Raw genomic sequence first — 25,051 nt, 5'->3', positions numbered from 1 at the left:
ATAACTTTTTTTTTTTTAAGATGACTGGAGTTTAAAGCAAATGTGCTCGAGTTTAGACTTTTCCCGGGCAATATTCCAAACAAGGGAATAAATGAGTTTATTATAAACCACATTGAAGAGTAATACAAAGTTTACATGTAATTATTTGTTCCCCCAAAATGAAAACTTTATTAACAGTTTATTAGTCCGCGGACCGATTGAGGTGAAATTAGGAACACTGTCAGGAAAAGGAAGACTGTATGTGCATACTAGTTTATTTTGGAAGTATTTTTCGCTTGCTATGTCGTCACTTCCTGAATCCGGACTCTACATCGGGCCATTCTCTTTAGTGTTTGCCTTGTCGAGCCATGTCTACCTCTCAATTGCCCACATTTTGATTTAATAAAATAACATAGATGAGCCCCTAAAAGTGGCCATTGAGTAATTGGGACGACATTTGAACAAGTGCGCTCAGTTGAGCAGCTTTAAATCTGACAGGAGGACATAAAGGTGAGGCTTTGTATCATGCAGACTTTCGAGGCTGACGTAGCATAGCTAGCCACTTTTGTCGACTGTTCGGGTCTCCGGTGGGGGGCGGGAGGGGGGAGAAAAATGAGAATACACTCCTACCTGTGTGGGGGGGGGAACATGTCAGCCGCTGCATCTTCTTGGCTGTTGGTGCTGCTTTACCTTGACATAACTGACGCGCTTTAAATTGTCATGAATGCGATACTAGAAGCAAGGTTCTGATGTGGTTACCTGCACCACTAGCTTGTGGGACCCTAGGTAAAGTAGCTCCAACGTGGTCTGGAGAGCAGGAGTCACCCGGTGGACTCGTTTCAAAACAATTTTTGCTTATTGTCATGTAAAACGTGATGTTGCGCGTGCAATGACAAATACATGCAATTCATTTAAACTACAATTTGCAGGATCCGGCTAGCTCGCTGTCGAGCCCTCCCACATAATGAGAGAGTTCATTCAAAATTTTTTGCCGATATCTACGATTGTTCATGGGTCAGTTGTTAATCGATTTTTTTTCGGGAGAAGGAAATTGAACACTTGACATTTGTGTACCTCTGAGGAAAAAAAGAATTTATTGTTGGAGGGAAAATCCTTGTGCGTGTCAAAATAATAATGTTCATAACTGTTTTAAAACCTTGTGGTCCATTTGTCAGAATTACACTTTGTATTATCATTATGCAAGACATCAAAGACTATTAGCAACGCTGGAAACTTTCAAATGTCAAGCCTCGTAAAGTCTACACACAGTTGTGTTTTTGGGATTTAGACTCTCAGCGGCGTCTCTTAAAAGGTGCAAATCTTAACAATTTCCCAGGCATGTTCTTGTCATCACATTTCTCTCCCTTTGGTACCTGAGCGTGCCACTAATGTATTCTATGATGTTTCAGCTATGAAAGAATTTTCTGGCATCGTTCAACTTTTGAAAATGTCTGCTCAAGATTGTTCACACAGTGTAAATCCATCCATCCATCCATTGTCTCAGCTGCTTATCCTTACAAGGAGTGCTGGAGCCTATCCCAGTTGTCAACAGGCAGGAGGCGGGGTCCACCTTGAACTGGTTGCCAGCCAATATCAGGGAGACGTAGAGATAAACAACTCACTCACAATCACACCTCGTGGCAATTTAGAGTGTCCAATTAATGTTGCATGTTTTGGGGATGTGGGAGGAAACCGGAGTACTGGGAGAAAACCCACGCAGGCACGGAGAGAACATGCAAACTCCACACAGGGGCGTCCAGGATTTAACCCGGGACCTCAGAACTGCAAGGCCAACGCTTTGCAGCTGATCCACCAGGGCTCAAATTCTGCAAGGGCTTGCGTCACAAAATTCTGAATTATATCTCTCCCCCCCAGCATGCTTTTTCAGAGGAGCATGAGGTTGAAATTATTCAAAGTTTTGTTTGTATTTCTTTTTTATCTGTTGGGTTTAGTTTTATTTCTCATGATCCCAAATAAGCTTTGAAAATTTTTTTTCTCTTGCATTAACTTTTTTCCAACTTTCCAATTTATACAGGTAAGTAGTGTTTCGATACTGTACCAAAACATTGACTTCGATACTATGTTTGCATAAAGACCTTAGTACCAGTACAGAAAGGATACCATGATTAAAACACTAAAAGAAACAATTTCAAATTCTCTATTTTTTTTTTTTATATTAGGCTTTGCCGTGTATGTGAGCATCCGCAAGGTCGGCCATGTCGGCAACATAGTATCAAATTACGCTGCGTTTCTCTTGAAGGTTCCCAGCAATGTGAGAGTTTGTAGCCATTTTTTGTCTCACATTCTTTATCTTGCACCCGTGTAAAAATGTGCAGCTCACTTCAGACCCAGTTTTTGGGAGGGTTGTTGCTGCATTAAAAAAAAATAAATGAATAAATTGGTATTTGAAGGAGAGGTACCACTGTTACCCTTTTTTTCATGTGGGTTTTATTTTTTGTGCCAGGTCTTTGTGCAACCCTACAGCTGAGGCATAGTCTCATCAGCAAAATATTTATCACGCTCTTTCCTATCTACAGTTCCCCCCATCATTGCTACATCGGAAACTTCTTATCAAAGGCGTTCTCCCTGACAAAGCCACAGCAGCAAGGATGTCCCAGCTCCAGTTCCAGTGTCCGGCCAGTCCCATGTCTGCCGCCGCCGCCCCACTTCAGCTTGGGCAGTCTCAGCCTCAGCTCGGCTTCAGCATCCCCTGTGCCGCCAGCACGTTGGCGTCGGAGAGCGCCAGCCAGCCCGTCAGGAGCTCCGCTCTCCCTGCAGGCTCAGCCACTCCCTACACTGCCATCACAGGTGTGTTTGTTTGTGCCTAATATTTTCCTTGTTCAAACGGTCACTCTAATGAATCCATGAAATCTGCAAAAAATTTATTACCGTAATTTCCGGCCTATAAGCTGCGACTTTTTTTTTCCCACACCCTTTCAACCCTGCAGTTTGTGCGGTGATGCGGCTAATTTGTGCCTTTTTTCTAACGGCCGCAAGGGGGCACTTGAGCGGAAAAGATAAAGTACTAATATTATTAATGAATAATTATTAATTAATAAAATGTGTGAGACCGGTGGAATATATGTGCCAAGGAAGGGACTTTTACCGGTCTGGCCCTGTTAGCACTGTGCTAGCGCGTTACTGCCATGTCTCAGTGATTTTTAAAGGTATGTTTTTTTTTTTAACCAGCCCTGTTAGTACAGCGTTAGCGTTAGTGCAGTGGTGCTAGCGTTAAACTCCGTGTACCATGTTTCTTTGTAAATATCTAGTGCTTGATTGTGGGTTTCAAAGTAGGCACTTGCGGCTTTTCACAGCTACGACGGATGTATGTACCAAATGGTATTTCCTTTACAAATGTACTGGCTGAGGCTTATAACCAGGTGCGCTCTGTAGGCCGGGAATTACGGTAAATACGCTATCCTGAGAAGGGTTGCGTCAGGAAGGGCATCCGGCGTAAAAAATTGTGCCAAACAAATATGTGCATTCATCTGAGATGACACGCTGTGGCGACCCCGAAAGGGACTAGCCGAAAGAAACAAGACAAGTGTGCACTCTTAACATATGTATAAAAATATGATATAATGCTCATTTTTAAAGAAGGATGCCAAACTATTGCTATGGTGTGGACAGCTGCTGTTAAACATGATTGCAAGCGACCATATCCAATGTTTTTCAGGTTATTGTATGTTATATCTTAATCTAAGTTTAAAATATCTTCATGTATACTGGAAAAATGTCAACAGAGTGTTGTGATTGTGCGACGCTTATGTACTTGTGTTTTGGAAAATCATTTTCTGACAGAATAAGGAAGGAAGTAATCTTTTTTATGTGGGGTTTTATGACAAAAATGAAAGTGCACACACGAGCACTTGTCCTTGAGGAAGGGAGTTTAAAAAAACTAAAATAAAAATAGCGTTTTGGCAGTCAGGCGATTCCTCTTTTTATAGCAATTCCTCTAGTTTTGGTGAACATGCTCACAAGGTACTGATGAGGTTGGTGAAATGTTTTTTCGCTTGTGTTCTGGGTTTATTTGTGACTTTTCCATGGCTCGATTGTTCTGTGCTGATGAGGTGCTTTTAGGATGGTCCAGTCAAACAAATGTTTCATTTTCATTAACTACCATTTAAATTAAAGTCACTTCAAAAATGATTTTAATTCTAATCGATCGACGCAAAAACAGGGTGGAACAGGATGAAACAAGAACGTTTAAAAATCCGAATTTACTGATAGTATTGGGGGAGATATGACACCAAGCTGGTCCCACTCGGTTCCAGAGCACAGTAGCCTAAAAGGAAGAATTGTGCCCCCAAAGAGCCGTGATTCTTTTAGCAGAGATGCAGCCTGTTGACAGAGCTGCTTCCTGGTAAACACAATTTGGCATAGCGTCATGCAGTGAAAATTCTGAACGATGCAGGGGCTGTATTTGGCGGGTGACTTTTTTCTTAAAGCAATATGCGCACAGGCACAGGGTTTGGTGCTGTGAGCTTGGCACGTTTCGACGCATCAGTGTTGCCAGTCCCATTATAAACTCATCCCTGGTTTTGCAGAACTGCTGTCAGCTATTTGTACTGACTACAATCATTCTGCTATAACTGGAGACTTTAACATTCATATTGACAATAATGGACCAAAGAAGTTGAAAGAACTCTTTTACACTAGACGCATTTCAACTCTCTCAAAATATTCAAAAATTCATACTCAAGGTCACATCTTGGACTTGGTTCCAATATCATGATTCAGATTTTGTGAGTTGAATGGATTGCTAAATTAAAAAAAAAAAACTGTAACTATATATTGCTGGAGTTTGGTGTCATTTTTCCAAACTTACCGGTACTTTAACTCCCAACTCATGTAGCAAAAAGCGTGTGGAAAAGTGAAAAAAGAATGTCCCCCAGTAACGAATCATTTCATAAATGTAATGAATATCGTGTACATCTTCATCCACTCATTTTCATGTCGCTCAACAGGTGAGGCCTGACATTTAAAGGCAGGGACACTATATGTGGATGGCAACAGCAAGTCAACGAAAATAATACTATCACAGAACATGCTCTATGTTGGTATTTGTGGATACACTGTACATGAAGTACTGTATTAAAAATATGATATATAATGGCAGTTTGCAGATTTCCTCTGTTGCAGGTATAGTTCGCAACCTACCTTTTAGAATAACCAGTCAAAGAAAAACACAACTGTTATCCAAAATCCTTCGATCCTCAGATCTGAGCTTTGGTCCAACATTATCCAATGAAGGCTTCCTAAGTATATACTGTATAATATATGTATATATATTTTTTATGTATCATGTGGTTCTAACATCTAGTGCGTTGCTAAAGTTAAATTCCAAGGTTTTGTGATCCATTTTTCCCCAAACTTCCAAAAAACTCGTAATTCGGTTGAATTCTGAACTGTACATATTCATGAACATTAGACTTCAAAGGTTGCACTGTACTCATTGGATAAGTGTGGTATCTTTTAGCCATTTATGGAGTTTTCCCAGTTATTATGATTATTTTTCTTTTATGTTCTTCCAGTATCCAACATGGCAAACCCTAAAGAGAAGACCCCCATGTGTTTGGTGAATGAGTTAGCCCGTTTCAACAAGCTCCAACCTGAGTATAAGCTACTGAGCGAGCAAGGGCCGGCTCATTCCAAAGTATGTTGGGAATTTTTTTCAAAAGCAAACTTGTGTTGTTTTTTTTTTTTTTTTTTATCATTATTTAAAAATCAAGCGCTTGTAACGTCCCTTATTCTCACCAGATTTTCTCAGTGCGACTCACACTGGGAAATCAGCACTGGGACGCCGAAGGGACCAGCATCAAGAAGGCCCAGCATTCTGCCGCTACGTCTGCCCTGGCTCATACTGTACTTCCCAAGCCCACCATCAGGACACCACGCCACACAGGCAGGAACCCAGGTGGGCCTCTTCCATTCTATGCTCATGACAAATCTTTTTTTTTTTTTTTTTTTTTTTAAATATGTTTTTCTTTTCTGCTTGTCGTGATTGGTTGCTTTTTTTTTGTGTGTGGGCTTTTCTTTTCCTGGCAGATGGTATGATTCAGATCATGGAGTTGAACGCATTATGCTCGAAACTTTGTAAAAAGCCCATATACAAACCCATCGACCAATACCCGATGAGACCACCAAACATGAATTACGGTGTCCGCTTCGGAGGCCCATATCAGCGCTCTATGCAACAGTACGTTTGGTCCATCTGCATTTCATATCTACCCTCCAATGTCTTTTTTTTTTTTTTTTTTAATTTATGAAAGAAACACACCATTAATTGTGTGTCCAGTTACTACTACCCATTTGCCCCCGTGGGACCAATGATCTACCACATGGAACTGTCCATCGGACGCCAGCAGTTTATCGGGAGGGGACGCACGCGGCAGCTCGCCAAGCAGGATGCCGCTGTGAAGGCACTTAAAGTGCTGCAGAAGGAGCCCATATTGCAGAAAATGCCAGATGTAAGAGGAGTGCAGTCAGCGTTTTAGTGAACCAATTGAGTCAGTCAGTCTTCATTGCTTTTTTTCTCTCTCGCAGGTACATGAAGAGCCCGAAGAAAATCTCAACAAGTCAGAAATCAGTCAAGTGTTTGAGATTGCACTGAAGCGCAATCTACCTGTAAATTTTGAGGTATTACACGTTTTTAATCTGGTGTGGCGTAGAAATATGTTGGACTAGTACAGGACCTGTATTAGTGCAGCAGAAGAGCTGTAAGTTGTGCCGTGGGTGTATCAGAAGAATTTAAGGTGGAGGTGGGAATGCATCAGGGTTCCGCACTGAGCCCCTTCCTGTTTGCGGCAGTAATGGATAGGCTGACAGACGTGGTTAGTCTGGAATCCCCTTGGACCATGATGTTTGCAGATGATATTGTGATCTGCAGTGAAAGTAGGGAGCAGGTGGAGGAAAAATCAGAAAGATGGAGGCATGCACTGGAAAGAAGAGGAGTGAAGTTTAGCCGAAGTAAAAGAGAATGTATGTGCATGTTTGATAGGGGCGGAGGAGGAAGAGTGAAGCTCCAGGGAGAAGAGATAGCGAGGTTGGACGACTTCAAATACTTGGGGTCAACAATACAGAGCAATGGAGAGTGTGGTAAGGAAGTGAAGAAAGGTTGGTCCAGGGTGGAACAGTTGGCGGAATGTGTCTGGTGATCTATGTGACAGAGTCTCAGCTACGATGAAGGGCAAAGTCTATAAAACAGTGGTCAGGCTGGCCGTGTGTACTGATTAGAGACGGTGGCACTGAAGAGACAACAGGAAGCAGGGTTCAAGCGGGGTGGAACAGTTGGTGGAAGGTGTCTGGTGCTCTATGTGACAGAAGAGTCTTTGCTAGCCATGATTTACGGATTAGAGACGGTGGCACTGAAGAGACAACAGGAAGCAGAACTGAAGATGTTGAGGTTCTCGCTTGTAGTGAGCAGGTTGGATAGGATTAGAAATGAGCTCATTAGAGGGACAGCCAAAGTTGGATGTTTTGGAGACAAGGTTAGAGAGAGCAGACTTTGATGGTTTGTGTCAGAGGCGAGAGAGTGAGTATATTGGTAGAAGGGTGCTAACCTGTCAGGCAAACGAGCGAGGGAAGACCAAAGAAAAGGTTGATGGATGTGATGCGGGAGGACATGAGGACTGTGGGTGTTAGAGAGGAGGATGCATGCGATAGGCTTAGATGGAAAAAGATGACACGCTGTGGCGACCCCTAGCGGGACAAGCTGAAAGAAAAATAAGACATTTTTAATCAGTGGCTTATTGGCAGGGTGCTTCCAATTTGTCCGTATCGTTGTGTTATCCAGGTGTTAAAAGAAGAAGGCCCACCACACATCAAGAGCTTTGTAGTGCGTGTCGCAGTGGGAGAGTTCACTGGAGAGGGAGAAGGTAAAAGTAAAAAGATCGCCAAGAAGTTGGCAGCTGCCGCCGTGCTCGGGGATTTGAAGAGGCTACCGCACATAGCCAGCATGGAGAAGACGCTGCCGCGCATCAAGAAGAAAACAAAATCCATCATCAAGGTATACTTATTAAAATGTTGCACGTTAAAGAGTTTCAAAGAAACTTGAGGTTAAAACATGTTCTATCATTCTTGGTGCTCTTTGGGTTATTTTGACTAAAGGATGCCAACATTAAGTGACTTTAAATCAATCGAAAAAAAAAAAAGCAAAATATCTCCTTTATCCACTCAAATTAGTGGAAAAAAACATATATTTTTTTTAATCGTGGCACAACTGTAGCTAATATGCTTGATCCATTAAATTAAGCAAATTAATGGCCAATTAGTCATTATTTATTGTGAATTAATTTAACATAGTTTGGAAAAAAGGACGTTTGTATTACCTTTGCTGTTAAAATAAAAAGGAAAAACATAAACTGGTGGAATAGATAAATGTCATCACGTTTAAGTGCCTTCGTCAAGTGTTAGGGAATAATGCAACTAGATCTTACAAATTTTTGATGAGATGACGCATGAAATAAAGCAGTCAAGCGACAGGCACTCCCTCACCCACAGTCTGTGTTGTCGGTGTTTATGTTTTGCAGTTTTTATGTTTTGTTAATTGGACACTCTAAATTGCCCCTAGGTGGGATTGTGAGCGTGGCTGTTTGTCTCCATGTGCCCTGCGATTGGCTTGCAACCAGTTCAGGGTGTACCCTGCCTCCTGCCCGTTGACAGCTGGGATAGGCTCCAGCACTCCCCGCGACCCTCTTGAGGATAAGTGTCAAAAGAAAATGGATGGATGGATGTTTTACAAAAATGTGGAATGACTTGAAAAGTTTGATTTGAGGCGATTGGACTTTTTTTTCTTGATTGCTCAAGATGTTTCTCCTTTGGTTCAAAAGGTTTCTTCAGTTGTAAATTTCAAAATGACTCTGCCTCGCTTTATTGAACATTACATCATATGAATACATCTGACTGACAGGTGTTTTGTTTCATAGTCAGACCTCATAAGCTCCAAATTTGATATTTACGACTTCATTAAAGACTTAAACAAGGCTTTCCTGTTTCATTTTATCTGCAGATCATTTACTTACTTGATCCTAAATGACTGTCTTCCTCTGACAAGTAATTAAATAATTTTATGCTTGTGTTGCTTGAGGACATAATGACAACATTCTCCAAGAGAAAAAAAAAACATTTTCATCTAAGTCGAATCTAAGTTATAATCCCACGTGTTGCCCACAGTTGCAGACCAGCCCGGAATACGGCCAGGGAATGAATCCCATCAGTCGTCTGGCTCAGATCCAACAGGCTAAGAAGGAGAGGGAGCCAGAATACAGCATGGTGACGGAAAGAGGACTGCCCCGGCGTCGGGAGTTCGTCATGCAAGTGAGTCCGTGGCAGAAACTCATGTCACTCATCCGTCGTAGCATCTTCACCTTTTTTTTTTTTTCCATGCCTGTCGCCGGCACGCTTTTGTTCTAGGTGAGAGTGTGTGGCCAGTCTGCAGAGGGCATGGGCCCGAGCAAAAAGGTGGCCAAGAAGAACGCGGCAGAGAAAATGTTGGAGATTCTCGGTTACAAAGTGCCTCAACCTCAACCGCCTAAACCGGCACTTAAAACTGAAGATAGGGTATTTTTTCGTAACTTTTTTAGGTCATCTAAAAGCACAGCCGTGTTTGTATGTTTAATCATGAATGTGTGTCCTTTGCGGAATCTTCAGACCCCCGTGAAAAAACCTGGTGACGGACGCAAAGTGACATTTTTTGAGCCCTGCTCTGTGAATTCGGTGCCTTTGGGTGAGTGGTAGTGGTTGGAATGTACAAATTGTTTCTGTCATCTGTGTTAGGTCACATCCCCATCCCCCGCCCCACCAAATCTTACAGGATCCAAGGAGGAAGATTTCCGATTGCGTTACTTGAGCCACCAGCAGCTTCCTGCGGGGATCCTACCCATGGTACCTGAGGTGGCTCAAGCGGTCGGGGCCTGCCAAGGACCGCAGGCCAAGGACTACACACGAGCAACACCCAACCCGGGCAAGGCCACCGTCACGGCCATAATTGCCAATGAACTGCTATACGCCGGCACCTCTCAGACTGCTGAGACTATTCTGAAGAGCAAAAATATCCTGACCCAGACGCCCCACGGGCCGCTCACCAGGCCCTCGGAACAACTCGCTTACCTTGCGTCTGTGCAGGGTCTGCAGGTAGCCGTCTTCAAAGCCTTTTAGCCACTCAAATCAGCGCAGTCTTGTGTGCATGACGCTAAACATTCTCATTTGCTTACAGGTGGAATACAAAGATTTTCCTAAAAATAATAAAAATGAGTTTGTATCGCTCATTAACTGTTCCTCCCATTCGCCGCTCATCAGCCATGGAATGGGAAAAGACGTAGAATCCTGTCATGATATGGTAGGACAATCGATACGTGAGCTCATTCCTGTACTAGTACAGTGAAAACGCCAAACAGTGTACAGTTCAAAGTTGTATTGCTTACAGAGGCACACAATCCTTTGGCGATGCCCCCTGAATAACAATTCTTGACCGGGGAGGAAATAGAAATCTGTCCTTCTCGAATTGACATTTTTCAAGTTGTTCTCTTGTTGTTTAGAGGTTGTTGTTTTTTTTTTTTGTTTTTTTTTTCCGTGCAGCATTCTCATAAAAGTAGAAAGACAAGTTCACCGTTTTATAATAACATTGGACTTGAACTCCCATTTGTCCTGTACTCTTCCAAACCCCCGCATGACAGATGCATTATGAAAATGGAAATGAAAGGTTAATTCCTACTGTCACCTAGTTCACGGCTATTGTGTATTGCAGGACTCGCCAAACTTTTTGTGGCTTAGGGCTACTGCATGAGTACCGATCATATGAAGGGCTAACTGACCTGTATGCAACAGACTTCCAAAATAACAAAACAGCGTATACATTACAAATATATAAATACTTTATATGACATTATTTTTAAAATGTCATTAATGTAAGAAAGTCAGATTCAAATTGAAAGCACAAATAATAACAATTTGTGACCTGTGCTATTCTTAGAACATGCCTCGCAGGCGCCTTAAGTGGGGCTCGCGGGCAACTATGCGCCTGCGGGCACCACGTTGGTGACCCCTGGTGTAGTGGATCAGGGAAATAAGGATCCTAAAATACTTTTAAGCACAATGTACACCTGCAAGAGTATATCACAGTTCATTGTTTGCACGAATTTTGTTACAAAGTAATTTTTTTTTTCACCCAAAATTGTTTCTTCCCCCTCCCACACACACTTTTTTTTTTGGGGGGGGGGGGGCCAACCCCAGCAATGCTTATTAGAGTTTTGTCCCCATTTATTCAACAATTTTTGGAATAAAAAAGAAAAATCAATGCAATTGTAATGGCCGGGAATTATCTGGGGGATTCTCACTCTTCGTGGTCCCTAACCCACCAAATAGCTGGGTACTACTATCTACTTACTTACTGTAATACCCTCGCGCGTAGAGAAAAAGAGCTACATTTACCAATAATACGCAATTTGTTGAACACCAGGAGGACAATATAGTGTGTAAGACACTCTGGGGATTCTCACGCAGTTGACATCAAACATTGCCCCACCAGGCCCTGCCTCTTAAAGGGGGCAGGCATGTAAAAAGACACTACAGTACGTACAGGATTTTCTAAAGTGAGTTTCTTTCGGCTTGTCCCGAAACGCTGATATTTGTCTGGCACAGTTTTTACGCTGGATGCCCTTCCTGACGCAACCCCTTTGTGGAGTGGAGGCCCCAGTGGGATATGAACCCACAACCCCTGGTTTGCCAAACTCACGCTCTACCCACTGAGCTATGGGGCCTCCTACAAAAAATCTTTCTGATGTCTAAGTTTTTTTTAATTTTTTATAAGTTTCAGTAAGGCTGCACGTTTTGGCGTAAAGTTAGTGTTGTTATATATTTTATAATGTTCTGATTTCTCTGATAAATCACAATATAAATGTTAAAATCAACCCTTTGATTCATAAAATTAAACTAATATGACTATGTAGTCAAGCACAGTTGGATTTTAAACACAAAAGTGAAATATTCTTAGTTTCAAGCTAGTACAAAAACTTCCACAGTTCAAGAGTGTGCTTCTTACATTTTGATAGAAATTTTAATTTTACCACTAACTTAGATTTTGGAGGTTTTACCGTACAAGCAGACAACTACCTGAAGTAATAATAGTTTGTGCATTGTCTGTTTACCTGTATGTAACCAGCAGTCATTTACATTTCAAATGTTGTGTTCTTCCCCATTACAGGCTGCACTTAATATTTTGAAATTGCTCTCAGAGTACGACCAGCTATCAAACGAGCGAACAGCAAACGGAGCAGCCTCTGGGTAAGTGAGCTTCCTTTCTTGAGAGCATCTAGGCAGACTTCAACATGTCCGTGTAAACCGCTGTTCGCTAACCGGGCTTGTTTTCCCCCCACAGATGCGGCAAACAAGAGGTTGAGGTGGAGCTGCACCCCAAAGCGGCGAACTCAAGCACACTGGCCCCGCCACTGGACGGCGGCATTTAGACCGTCGCGGTGGCTGGAGTGTAAAAGCAGGAGAGTAAACTTGAAGACACTGTGTTCCAAAACGCTGCAGACACATTTTGGCGGCCGTGCGCACTCAAAACGTCAGTCATTTTCACCTTTGCACCGTATTCACATTTAAACAATTGAACATTTTGGTTTTTGCGCTCCTTGATGTTGTTTAACTGTACATTCTTTTGTTGTTCTCTCGTGGAAATAGCTGCACCCTAGCCAGGGCTTTGGGGTGTCACTTGGAGGGATAAACTGTGAAATATGTCCTGTTGATGCTTGTTTTTAGGTATTATGTTATTAACCCTTTAAGGTTGTTCATTGAAAAAAAAAAAGAGTCCAATTTTGTTGTCCTCCCTAATCCTGGTCTAGGGTGCAGCTGTCGATGTTCTTGCATTGCTTTTGTTCAAAAACCATAAGTGACGTGCTTACCGACATTTATCATGGAGGGCTGGGAAAAAAAGTGTTACTTTATTTGTAGCGTGTGACGTAAACGTGATGTATCCACTGTGCGTGGTTGGGCAGTCTTAACTCCCTTCTCCCTCATTTATGTCAGCCCTCCTGTCTCCTCAAGATAATTAAACCTGCGCGCTATTACGCACAAAATACACATGCTATCTTGTCTTTTTTTTTTCTTTCAAAATCGGTGAATGGTGGACCCAAATGTTGTCATCCTTCTGTTCCTTTCGGCTTGTCCCGTTAGGGGTCGCCACAGCGTGTCATCTTTTTCCATCTAAGCCCATCTCGTGCATCCTCTTAACACCCACTGTCCTCATGTCCTCCCTCACCACATTCATCAACCTTTTCTTTGGTCTTCCTCTCGCTCTTTTGCCTGGCGGCTCCATCGTATCAGCACCCTTCTACCAATATACTCACTGTCTCGTCTCTGGACATGTCCAAACCATCGAAGTCTGCTCTCTCTAACCTTGTCTCCAAAATGTCCAACTTTGGCTGTCGCTCTAATGAGCTAATTTCTAATCCTATCGAACGTGTTCACACCAAGCGAGAACCTCAGCATCTTCATTTCTGCTACCTCCAGTTCTGCTTCCTGTTGTTTCTTCAGTGCCACCGTCTCTAATCTGTACATCATGGCCAGCCTCACCACTGTTTTTAAAAACGTTGCCCTTCATCCTAGCGGAGACTCTTCTGTCACAGAGAACACCAGACACCTTCCGCCAGCTGTTCCACCCCGCATGGACCCGTTTCTTCACTTCCTTACTACACTCACCATTGCTCTGTATGGTTGACCCCAAGTATTTGAAGTCGTCCACCCTCCCTATATATTCTGTTTTACTGTGGCTAATCTTCATGACTCTCCTTTCCAGTGCTTACCTCCATCTTTCTAATTGTTCTTCCGCCTGCTCCCTGCTTTCACTGCAGATCACAATATCATTCTGCAAACATCATGGTCTGAGGGGATTCCAGTCTAACCTCATCTGTCAGCCTATCCATTACTACAGCATACAGGAAGGGGCTCGGCGCGGATCCCTGATGCAGTCCCACCTCCAACTTAGTCTTCTGACAGACCTACAGCACATCTCACCGCTATTCTTCTGCCCTCATAGATGTCCTGTACTATTCTAACATATTTCTCCGTTGTCATCGTACATCGGTGAAATGAGAGCAAGCAGAAGAAAAGCCATCTTAAGCTAGATATCGGTACTTTTTTTTTTTTTACACGAGAGACCTTACGCACAGTGATGAACACTTTATGTTTACTATTGTCCGTTTCACAGCACGATAGGTATTAGTTCATTTATATATTTTTATTTTGGTTTGAGGCTTATCTTCATCTCATAGTTAGTGGTTGGAATAATAAAATTTATGTATAGATGAAAAAGAAGATGCTGGTAAAGGCTTCATTGCAAGGGGAGTGGGGGAACTCATTTCATTGCCCTCAAATGCCCCGATGATGCCAGTAGCACAGCAAGTATGTGCCAAGAGAGCTGCGCGGTGTGCACATGCGAATGGACTCAATTTGTCGGAAAATGTCATCTAATCTTTGTTCACCTTGCTATGCTAGTGGCGTTTTATGATAACAGATGGCAGAGGGTACAAATGATCCATGTAGCCACATTTTCGTTGTATTTTGTAGTATTGCAAATGTCAGTATATACAGTATACTTTGTGCAAAGTTTATTTTGGTGGTGTATGGTGAGATTTTACCAAGGTTAAAATATGTGACTTGACTCAATGGTCGGGAAACACTAAGATAATGGAGGTCACTTTAATTTTATAAACAGAAGTTACAGGCTTCCATTATTTGCTTTTTTCTTTGGATTGAATAAAACTGTAGGGCTGATGAACACTTGCCTGAGTCGTCATCTCGCCATCTGCAAAGTTTTGACCTTGAGTCTATGAGTAGCCAATCCTGAAAGTAGCCCAATTCTCTCATTTCATCTGGCATTGCAAACTGACATTTTGTATGAAATGTTATGTTTTCATTTTTGCAAGGACAAGAAACCTATCCAAGCGCGTTGACGCCATTTAACATTTGCTTCTTCTTGGCGTCAATGAAGGGATACATGCACTTGTCGGAGCCCATGAAACGATACGAAACCACATTGGACTCCCATGGCAGCAACCTGAAAATACATAACGGTAAAAAAAAAAAAATGTAAGTACAGGTACGAGGCAGGTTTCGGTCAGCGTTTTTAGCTGGAAGAGATGCGGCACTGACGCTCTGCATAGGACAGGCAGGTAGGTAAGACGTGGGATGCACACGAGGGGCTGGTCGATGAGGATGGCGTTCATTGCTTGCTCCACGCAGTACTGAGGATCCAGAGGAGGCAGGATGAGCTCCATCTCCTTTCTGTCACCAGAATTTAGTAGAAAATTGTATTTAAAAAAAAAAAAAATGGGAATGCCACAGTAGTCTGTAGGTAGATAATTATAGAAATATAATACAGTGGTGCTTGGAGGTCTTTGTTTTATGTTTAGTTTGACATCAAGTTGTAGCATTAGCTTGAATTCCCAAATGTATCTGAAATTGTTGCTTCCAATTCAAAGCAAAAATTTCACCCAAACGATTGCTGGTAGGGTTGAAAAACTCACAAATTGTGTTACTCGTATCTTTTAAGCGCCGCTGTACTGGTATGGAATTGGCAAAAAAGCGTGACACACCTTATCTGGCAGCCCTCGAACATGCCGGTGTCCACGATGTAAGGACACACCAGTGTGGTCTTCACCCCCTCCACTTCTTCAGCCAGCAGCTCGTGAGCAAGGGACTCGTGGAAGCCCACCGCGGCAAACTTGCTGGCGCAATAATCCTGTCTCAGGTGGAAGAAACGCAGCCGTTTATGCCAGATTTGTTTTGAAAAGCAGCATAAATAGCTGTGTGATGTTGGAAGTTGTGTTGCAGATAGTCCTTCAGTCCCGGTTTACCTCGACGCAGCCCGTGCTGAAGAGGCCCAGCACGCTGGCGATGGTCACGATGTGGCCGTGATCCTTGGCCTTCATCTGAGGCAGGAAGGCCTTCACTGTCTGGTACACACACGGCAATGTAGAGGTACGTCATGTTCAACCGTGACTTAACCGAATGTTACTCAACAAGAAGGGACCCTTTTGTTGCATGAGCAGCTTCACATTAAGAGGATTGTGACTAATGCTGGGAAGGGGATCGTTTTGGTGTGCTACATTTTTAGCAACAATAACCTTCTGTGTGCCAGTCCCTGAGGATGAATACATATTTTGCATTGTTTTTTTTCCCCCCTTAACCCTGCCTAATTTAGTACAGCGATGACTCTGTTCTCGACCACAATCCGTTCCAGAAAACGGTTCGAGAAGTGTTTTGTTCGAAAACCAAATCGATGTTTCCCATTACAATGAATGGAAAAAGAAATAATGCGTTCCAAGCCTAAAAAAAATTGCCTTTTTAAAGCATTTTTTTAGCTTTTCCTGATAATAAACAGCACAGTAGAAATACATGTATAGTTTGAATATTTTAAATAATAAAATAATTTAAGAAATATATTTATTTTTTGCTTCAATTTTATGGTTTAGTCGTAGAGTACGCTAGGGGAGTGCATTTCCGTATCTGTAGCGACTTGGCCCCCAGCCTTACAAACTTTTTTTATTAACAAAAGTGCAGAATAGCTTTAAACAAGCAACTTGCCTTCTTTGGAGCCATGATTGGGGGTTAATACTGTAGTCCTTGATAAGAAGAAAAACAACAGTCACTACCGGGATACGTCCGTGTACAGAGGCTACGTTATACAGATTAACAAAAGTGCACTGGTTGCACCACGCCCGTTATGTCATTTCCGTTTTTTTTTTTTTTTCGGGTGGCGTTCGAATTGACAATAACGAAACGCTTTGTGGGCAGGTCAGCTGGGTGCACTGCGTGCATTATGTTATTTCCGGGGTTTTTCGGGGGCGTTGGAATTAACAACAAAGCGTGTCGTGGGTCAGCTGATCTGGTCGCGCGCAATACAAGGGTGTTTGAGTGCCAATTTTCGTTCAAAAACACAAGCCAAAAAAAATCTCGAAATTTTCGTTTGAAAACCAATTTGTTCGAAAACGTGAATGTCCGAGAACCGAGGCTTTACTTTATTTGGGGACCAGCCTTGCAACTCTAGTATTGCTGGAGTCACTAATTATGGCACTGTTCAACACACATTTTATTTGTGTACACCACCAAAGTCCAAAAGTCACACGCGAATAAAATTGCTCGGGTGGCAAATATTGAGAACCAATTGTCTAGACTTTATTAATCTGTTTAATAAATAAGTAAGTAAAGCTAAAATAAGGACTAACTAACTCCCAAACTAGGAATGGAAGAATTGAAAGTGGTGCCTGGAAATATGAATTTAATTCTGTAACCTTACTGCTTACGCAAAATACTTGCATCTCGAATCGTCTTTCCCTTTTTGAAATGGAAAAAATTATTCCATCACGTTCCACTCCAGCCTCCTCCTCAAAAATCTTTACGAAATGAGTTGAGTTCTCTTCATCGCCAACAATCACAAATTTATGCTCGGAAGTCAAAGCAGGCAATTCGGCTGAATGACGGCTCACGTCACGGGTCACTCGACTCACGGGGCACCACTGTACATACAATGGGGTGTTTTCATGAAAAACATGGAAGTTATGTGGGTGACCCCAGACGTTGGTAAAAAATCAATTTGGTTGCAGTGCGTATTATAGTTACAGTATAGTTTCTCCCATAGGGCCATTTTACTGTAACCATGAAACCATGTAATCCCCTCCGCATATTATTATATGAACACACAAATTGATGGATTACCAGTTTTGATGTAGTTCATCTTTTGTTCACGTCAGAGTAGAAAGTTTGCTAACAGAAAAAAATGCTTCAAGTAGTGTATCTCACCCAGAAGAGTCCGAGACAGTTGACCCTCAGGGTCCTCTCGATGAGCTCGTCCGGACAGTCCAGCACCCGTTCGCCAGCCACCACTCCGGCGTTGTTCACCAGCATGGTGACATCCCGGCCCAGGTCCTTCCGCACCAGATCGGCATTACGATACACGTCCTCCCTTTCGGTGACATCCACAGTGTAGGCGTGCGCCTTGCCCCCCAGGTCGCGCACCAGCTTAGCCGTTCGCTCGTTGGCCGCACCGTCCACGTCCCACAGCACCACCTCGGCGCCCTGCTTGGTGAACTCCTGGGCAAAGAGGCGACCCAGGCCTCCTCCCGACCCGGTGATCAGCACCAGCTCGCCGTCGATCGGCTTGATCCGCGGTCGCAGGACGACCCGCAGTGTGTTGCGTAGGATGAAGTAAATCATGTCCAGCAGCATCATCTGCAGGTCCATGAGGAATATCATGATCGCTCGGCTTGGCTCTCGCCGACGCTCTCAGAGGACCGAGTGTCTTCGTGGGGACGGCCGAGCTGCTGTCGGAGCCGTCTGTGGCCCTCAGCCTCCGTCCTACTGGTTTTAAACACTCCTCCCAGATTAGAAGAAATGCCTTTAGCTCCTCATTACTGCTGCTCTAAGCTCTCAATGTATGTACGCACTTGTACCATCAAGGAAAATAGCCTGCAAGTAAATGGAATATAAGTCTTTGCAAGGAGATGTCACATTTTTTATGTACACATGAAACGTGTACTTACACGAACCAGACAGTTCGTTAGGTCGCCCGCAACTAAAATTAACAGCAAAATCGTCTTTGGTAGCCAATGTGGAGTATTAATGTGAACAGAAAAGCAGGTCGCAATAATATCTTATACAGTATTTTGGTTCTTTCGTAACCCAAAATGTAATTAATGCAAAACAAAACAAAGAAAAAGTTCAGATAATAATCTTAAGGGTCCTGTCACTTCACATCGTCAATTTGGTGTGTAAAAATATCCGCGTTTTATTGGCAGCTTGAGAGCCTAAGCAGATTATGTTTTTGAACCGTAAACCTCTGTGGTATTACACCCCAAGAAGGATTTTCTCTCCCAACACTGGCACCCTTGTTTTACCTGCGGCCTTTGGCATGTGAAGCGTGTATGAAATTACACCAGTGAGTCTTTATTTTGTTGTTATAAAGACTGCCACGCTATTTTCGGAGAGTTTTTGTTTGCTCTTTCGGCTTTCCCCCCCTAAAAATGTACTTTTATTGGCCATTACGGTATTTCTTTTTCTATTCTGGTATTAACAGAACATTTACAATCATACTGATCCCGTATGTAGTTCATTACAATGTTCAAGCTTCATTTATTTGGAATATGAATTGAATTACACTAGAATACCGTAATTCCGGCCTACAGAGCGTACCAGATTATAAGGCTCACCCAGTACATTTGTAAAGGAAGTACCATTTGGTGCATACATACGCCGCAGCTGTGAAAAGCCGCACGTGCCAACATTGAAACGCACATTGAAACAGGAGGTATTTACAAAGAAACACGGTACACAGAGTTTAACGCTAGCGCCGCCGTGGTAGCGCTGCGCTAACATTAATGCTAAGGCTAGCAAGGCGCTAATGCTAGCGCTGCGCTAACAGGGCCGTTGAAAAAAAAAAAAGAAAAAGGTAAAAGTCACTAAGACACGGGAGTAACAGGCTAGCGCAGCGCTCACACGGCCGCACCGGTAAAAGTCACTTCCTCTGCACATATATTCCACCGGTCTAACTCTTACCTTTCCGCTCGAGTGTCCCCTTGCGGCCGTTAGAAAAAAAAATGCACAAATAAGCCTCATCATGGTATAAACCGCAGGGTTGAAAGCGTGTGAAAAAAGTTGCGGTTTATAGAGCGTAAATTACGGTATATTGAAAATGTGTTTTTAATTTTATGTATTTTTAAGCTTCATTTATCCTGGTTAAAAACTCATCAAGATCAGGATCTCTTTGACAAAGGTCAAGCTAAGAGGTCAGCAGCACATCATGAGAACAGTTACAAGGAGGGCGCAGGGTCCACTTAAACAATATTTTAGGTGCAATTATGTTCTTCAAACAACACAAGAACAAAGAAGACACAAGCACTGTTCGCTGGTCTATGTTAGGAAGTCTCGGCACAGAATGGAAATTTCCCATTTGAATAAGTTCATTTATTATTTAGAATTTGAACTATAAATGCAAACAACTTTAGATGATCAGATTACCCTTTAGAAAAGTAGTAATAGGAGTGAAACTTTAGCATATGAAGTGTTTTGAGATGTTTTCAGACTCATGTGCGCCTTTCGCATCCATACATTCACTTTACTGTTAGTCTTTTTGCATGAATAAGGTCAGGCCACAGGTGTTTCATTAATCCGCCCTTTTCACGCGTTTGAGGTGCTCGCACAGCGGGCAGATCAGTCGAGAGGCCACCGATAATTCTCATCAGTTTTAAGCAACCACATAGCGGCTTTAAGCTGCGTTGTTGCCATGGAGACAGTGAGCGAGTGAACCGGCTTGTTGATGGCCTCATCTCATAAACTTCTGTTTTTTTTTTTTTTTCCCCATTTAACCCAAGTTTTATATCTTTATGGTATTTGATCTTCTTTCTTTGCATTTATAAAGGTTAAAGGTGACGAGTGCAGTATATTTACTGTAAATGCGGTGTATTTGATTTGTTCAGCTCTGGTGGTTTGCAAAGCAAATCAACAGATCTTGACAATTATTACGACATTCCTTGGCATGTTGAACATGTATTGGAGAGCCTTGTTGTGACATGAGTTGCATTGTGTTCACTGCTCTAGTACAGCGCTCAAATTTCTGTTTTTGCTCACAAGTCAGAACAGAACAAAGTAACCCAAATACGGCTCTTATATCGAAAAACTTTGGTCACTCATATCTAAGGTGCCACAGTACAGTATATTGCGTTGAGCAACCAGAACCCTTGTCGCGATAAGTTCCATATCTGATGTCTTTTGAACTGTATTTTTCCAAGTTGGACTCCAAAATGCGCCACCATTGTATTTAGACTAAATACCGTAATTCCCAGCCTACGGAGCGCACCAGGTTGTAAACCTCGGTACACAGAGTTTAACGCTAGCGCGGGGCTAGCGTTAGCGCGGCGCTGGCGTTAGCGGGGCGCTAGCATTAAACTCTTTCTGTGTACGAGGCTTATAACCAGGTGCGCTAATGCTAACGCCACACTAACCCTAGTGCCGAATCACCGTATAAAAAGCATGTGAAGAAAATTGCAGCTTGTAAACTAGAAATTACGGTAAACCAATAAAGCTCATCTTGTGCCTACACAGAAGAAAAGCAAAGATAAGAAAAAGAGACTTTTCTACATTCAAAGCAACTCTTAATATTTTGCCCCATTCCATAGTTGATGTAGTCAGGCGCGATATGAAATTGACCTTCATTTTCTCCTTTTGTCCATCCTCCGAGTAGACAGGATTGTACCATTCCGTGCTTATTTCAATGTCCATTGTGTGGCCCAGTATTGAAGGACATGCTGATAACTAACGTTATTATCATGGATTCTTTGTGGGCAGTCCCGGCTCTTATTACCAGCGGTGGCCATGGCAACGCTAGGAAGAAGTGACACATCCCCGATGGCGACGACACAATTGGGTAACACGTCCGGGCAGTTCGCACAAATCACTGACCTTTTCCAACCTTTAAAATATTCCCGAAGCAGCTTGGCTCAAAGTGGTTTTACGTGTGAATTGTTTTAGGTATTATGTGCAGTTTAAGATGAGCTCCACGAGCAAAAGGTGTCAGCTAAGCGCATGTCCGCACACCAGCCGGATGGGGGCACCTCAGGGAGGGCCATCGGGGTTGAGTGCCAGCCGCCGGCTGCTGGACGCAAGAACTCCACTGGAGACGAAGGGACCAATTAGTGAGGAGAACAGGGAAGGCCAACTGACCAAGTCTGAGCTCTCTTGGCCAAGAATCCATATATGGATTCAAAATGGATCTCTTCCCAATCTATCTGCAGAAAATCAAAAATTCCAAGTATAATTTAGTCATTTGACCATTAATCATAGGGCTCTACTTACCTCCATGGTGGAAAAGCATCACTTGGATCATTCTCCACTTTAGTTCTGTTGCAAAAATCCGAGGTTGACACTTACAGCAGTGCTACTGCAACTAGCAAGAGCGCTGGCTCTTGTTGTCGCCATGAAAATCTTTTCCTTTTCCTCTTCTCTCCATCGGGATTACTCCCCTTCATTTTCCTCACAACTCACCAACACATTTATGACCGTGACCCACTTTGTGAATCAAGTCAGCACAATCACATTAATAAGATGGACTAGTCGGTGGCATGAAAAGGGAGTGGGGAAAACTTAAAAAGATCATGATGAATTAAGTATTTTCATTTGTTTTATTTGTTTCTGAATGTAGACTTTAATAGTAATAATTGATTTAAATCCTAAGAAAAAAATATGAATCTGTTTTCGTGAGACGTTTGGGGGCCACTGGAAATCTTTGGAGCCCAGCCACTTCATCACTTCACAGGCCTCGTAATGTACTCCGGTATTGTCAAGTGCTTAATTATTTTTTTGTTTGTTTTTAATGGAGCCCAAACTGTCAATTACAAATATTATTTTTAATGATGAAGTCGTGGTTGGCTTGTCGGCCTCACAGTTCTGAACTCCGGCCTGATTTTCCACCATCGCATCCTACAACACATTTTTAGAGAATTCCATCGAGTGTTGCAGCCAGATTGCAAAGAGTCTAATGAAGAGGATTACTTTCTTTTATATTTGCAATAATAAATGTGTGAAAAAAGGGAAGAATGTCCACTAATACTACATTCCTCATATAAAGTCATTGAATGTTAAAAATTCCCACACAACCAAGAGTGTGAGACCAGCCTCTCTCGAGTGAGCTGCCTTTTATTCATTTTCTACTCACATTATTCAGATAGGGTGGCACGGTGGCTCAGTTTAAAAGCGTTAGCCTCACAGCTTTGAGGTCCCAGGTTCAATCCCGGGCCCTGCCTGTGTGGAGTTTGCATGTTCTCGTGGGGTTTCTCCGGGCACTCCGGTTTCCTCTCAAATCCCAAAAACATGCAACCTTAATTGGACACTCTAAATTGTCCCTAGGTGTGATTGTGAGTGCGGCTGTTTGTCTCAATGTGCCTTGCGATTGGCTGGCAACCAGTTCAGGGTGTACCCTGCCAGCTGGGATAGGCTACAGCACTCCCCGCGGCTCTCGTGAGGCTAAGCGGCTAAGAAAATGGATGGATTATTCTGATGTATGACAAAGAAACCCTCTGGTTGAACAACTGAGGCCATTTGAGTTTGTACGCTTCGTTCTCGGAAACAAAAGCAACTGCTCGTGGCGACAAGCAACAAGCCATGTCTACCAGCAGATGGCCACATTGCTGAGCATATTGATGCAAAGTTGACTATTTCTCTTCTCCCCCCCCCCCACCCCACCCCACCCCCCTGGAGCTTCCCCAGTTGCACGCTATGGGAAACCCCCAATGTCGACGTGCAGGGAGGATGAAGGCCAGTTCTTGCCCTTTGGCCGTCAGTTTCCTCTTCATATGACCTCCACTGGACATGTTTGCAAGTAGGAACCTTTTAACCTGTTCGTGTATGATTTGTAATTCTCTTTTCAATATAAGGTGTTCCGAAAGTCACAAAACGCTATCATTTGATCCGATGTTCATCGCTCAGACTGTCTCAGTGTCAGTTGGCAAAAGACAGTTTTTTTTTTTTAAATTGCAAAAAAGAACTTTTGTGTAAATACCAAGAGACTAAATGATGAAAGTCGGCCATTCTTAATCAAAATGTAAAGTGATCTGATTTATTTCATTTGGAGTCATCTGAGGAGGAAATGTCATTTTTCTTAAGAAATAGAAACATCTCGGGACATAGACAGTTTTTTTTTCCCCTTACAAGACAATAACAGCCCCGTGTGAGTCACAAGCAGCCGCGACGCCGAAAAGTCACAACATCCACAAACGATCGAACATTGATACAGAAACGACAGCATAGAAAGTCAACAGGTAGAAATGTTTTTGTTTTGTTTGCGTGTTTTGTACAAAACGGACAAGCTGGAGACCTACAAACAACATTTTGTAAGAGCTTTCCTATATCTTTAGTCTATTTCCCTGGTGGACTTTACAAAGGCCGATGGCTTAGGCAAGGTTGGGGTCAATTCCGCTGAGAGCTTAAAATGTAGAAAAATATAGCGTTTATTATTTGTTTTGTAATTTGTTCTAGTTGTTCATTGGCCTCATACTCCTATACTACCACACACTTTCTTTTATTGTGTTTTTTTTCGATGAATTTGCCCTGAATGGACCCCAACCCCTTGATACGGCAACAGAGAGGCTTTTACCTACTTTGTGGTTCAGGTTCCTCATGAAAATACCGTAAAAACCCGCATCCCCTTACTTCTAGTAGCTAATGCCACGACCAAACTATTCAGAATGTCGGAATCTAAAGAAAATAGCTTTAACCATACAGCAAGGCAGCGTTTTGCTGGGACCTTTGGGGAGTCTATTCACCACTGTGCGGTTAATTTTGTCTATAAAATGGATATAAAAAGCCACTCGGTTATATGATTTGGACGAGGCTCCCGATATATGGCATTTCAAGGCTATGGATGGCGTGCCCAGTTACTGGCATGCTTACTGTTTTTCATGTCCTCATTTCGTATCTATGGCGTAGAAGTGCATTTCATACAAAATATTTACCGTAATTCCCGGCCTAGAAGCCCCGACTTTTTTCACACGCTTTCAACCCTGCGGTTTATGCGGTGATGCGGCTATTTTGTGCAGTTTTTTCTAACGGTCGCAAGGGGGGCGCTCGAGCGGAAAAGTTAAGCGTGAGACCGGTGGAATATATTTGCCGAGGAAGTGACTTTTACCGATTCTGCCCTGTTACCGCTGAGCTAGCGTGTTACTGCCATGTCTCGGTGATTTTTACCAGTATGTTTTTTTTTTTTTTTTAACCAGCCCTGTTACTGCGTAACGACGCTAATGCTAGCATTAGCGCGGCACTAGCATTAGCACAGTGCTAGCGTTAGCATTAGCGGCACTAATGATAAACTCTCTATGTACCGTCTTTCTTTGTAAATATCTCATGTTTCAATGTGGGGACTTGCGGCTTTTACAATGCTGCGGCCTATGTACGTACCAAATGGTATTTCCTGTACAAATGTACTGGGGGAGGCTCATAACCAGGTGCTCTCTGTAGGCCGGGAATTACGGTACTGTAATTATGTAATTAATCACTAGTGCGTCCATCGAAATCCGAGGACCTCTGC

At 42.8% G+C, this 25,051-nt stretch overlaps 2 protein-coding genes and 1 long non-coding RNA gene across 5 annotated transcripts; 2 read left to right on the top strand and 1 right to left on the bottom strand.

Moving 5' to 3' along the window:
* The first annotated feature begins 280 nt into the window (after positions 1-280).
* stau1 (staufen double-stranded RNA binding protein 1) lies at positions 281-13,057 on the top strand. Of its 2 annotated transcripts, none has more exons than XM_061833375.1 (15): positions 281-489; positions 2,517-2,787; positions 5,514-5,635; positions 5,740-5,896; positions 6,028-6,178; positions 6,278-6,449; positions 6,526-6,618; positions 7,775-7,987; positions 9,154-9,297; positions 9,394-9,540; positions 9,631-9,706; positions 9,794-10,113; positions 10,196-10,318; positions 12,182-12,261; positions 12,356-13,057. In XM_061833375.1, exons 2-15 carry the CDS (start codon positions 2,589-2,591, stop codon positions 12,441-12,443), a joined length of 2,085 nt encoding a protein of 694 aa, XP_061689359.1. In that variant the 5' UTR covers positions 281-489; positions 2,517-2,588; the 3' UTR covers positions 12,444-13,057. The 2 variants fall into 2 exon arrangements, with proteins under 2 accessions (XP_061689359.1, XP_061689360.1); XM_061833376.1 differs by lacking the exon at positions 281-489 and adding an exon at positions 659-765.
* On the bottom strand, positions 6,659-18,325 carry rdh20 (retinol dehydrogenase 20). Of its 2 annotated transcripts, XM_061833377.1 has the most exons (6): positions 17,779-18,325; positions 15,834-15,932; positions 15,573-15,718; positions 15,130-15,261; positions 14,932-15,034; positions 6,659-7,042 (listed from the first exon to the last, which is right to left on the bottom strand). In XM_061833377.1, the coding sequence occupies exons 1-6, from the start codon at positions 18,229-18,231 to the stop codon at positions 6,752-6,754; spliced, it is 1,224 nt and encodes a 407-aa protein (XP_061689361.1). In that variant the 5' UTR covers positions 18,232-18,325; the 3' UTR covers positions 6,659-6,751. The 2 variants fall into 2 exon arrangements, with proteins under 2 accessions (XP_061689361.1, XP_061689363.1); XM_061833379.1 differs by lacking the exon at positions 6,659-7,042 and having other exon boundaries at positions 14,647-15,034; positions 17,779-18,312.
* LOC133507861 (uncharacterized) lies at positions 15,681-23,281 on the top strand. Its single transcript, XR_009796926.1, has 3 exons — positions 15,681-15,957; positions 21,319-21,397; positions 23,227-23,281. It is a non-coding gene; the product is annotated as an uncharacterized LOC133507861 (long non-coding RNA).
* The last annotated feature ends 1,770 nt before the right edge of the window (positions 23,282-25,051 follow it).

This window comes from Syngnathoides biaculeatus, chromosome 10 (genome assembly GCF_019802595.1).
Source record: "Syngnathoides biaculeatus isolate LvHL_M chromosome 10, ASM1980259v1, whole genome shotgun sequence".
Lineage (NCBI taxonomy): Eukaryota > Metazoa > Chordata > Actinopteri > Syngnathiformes > Syngnathidae > Syngnathoides > Syngnathoides biaculeatus.
This window is presented reverse-complemented; position numbering and strand designations above follow the sequence as displayed.

Excerpts from the sequence above, each read along its gene's own strand:
- stau1 (XM_061833375.1), top strand. The coding sequence starts at position 2,589 with ATGTCCCAGCTCCAGTTCCAGTGTCCGGCCAGTCCCATGTCTGCCGCC. Across the intron at positions 5,897-6,027 it reads CCACACAGGCAGGAACCCAG|ATGGTATGATTCAGATCATG; the intron begins GTGGGCCTCTTC and ends TTTTCCTGGCAG. Across the intron at positions 6,450-6,525 it reads TATTGCAGAAAATGCCAGAT|GTACATGAAGAGCCCGAAGA; the intron begins GTAAGAGGAGTG and ends TCTCTCTCGCAG.
- rdh20 (XM_061833377.1), bottom strand. The coding sequence starts at position 18,231 with ATGATATTCCTCATGGACCTGCAGATGATGCTGCTGGACATGATTTAC. Across the intron at positions 15,262-15,572 it reads TTCGAGGGCTGCCAGATAAG|AAAGGAGATGGAGCTCATCC; the intron begins GTGTGTCACGCT and ends TTCTGGTGACAG. Across the intron at positions 15,035-15,129 it reads CTGCCTGTCCTATGCAGAGC|GTTGCTGCCATGGGAGTCCA; the intron begins GTCAGTGCCGCA and ends ATGTATTTTCAG.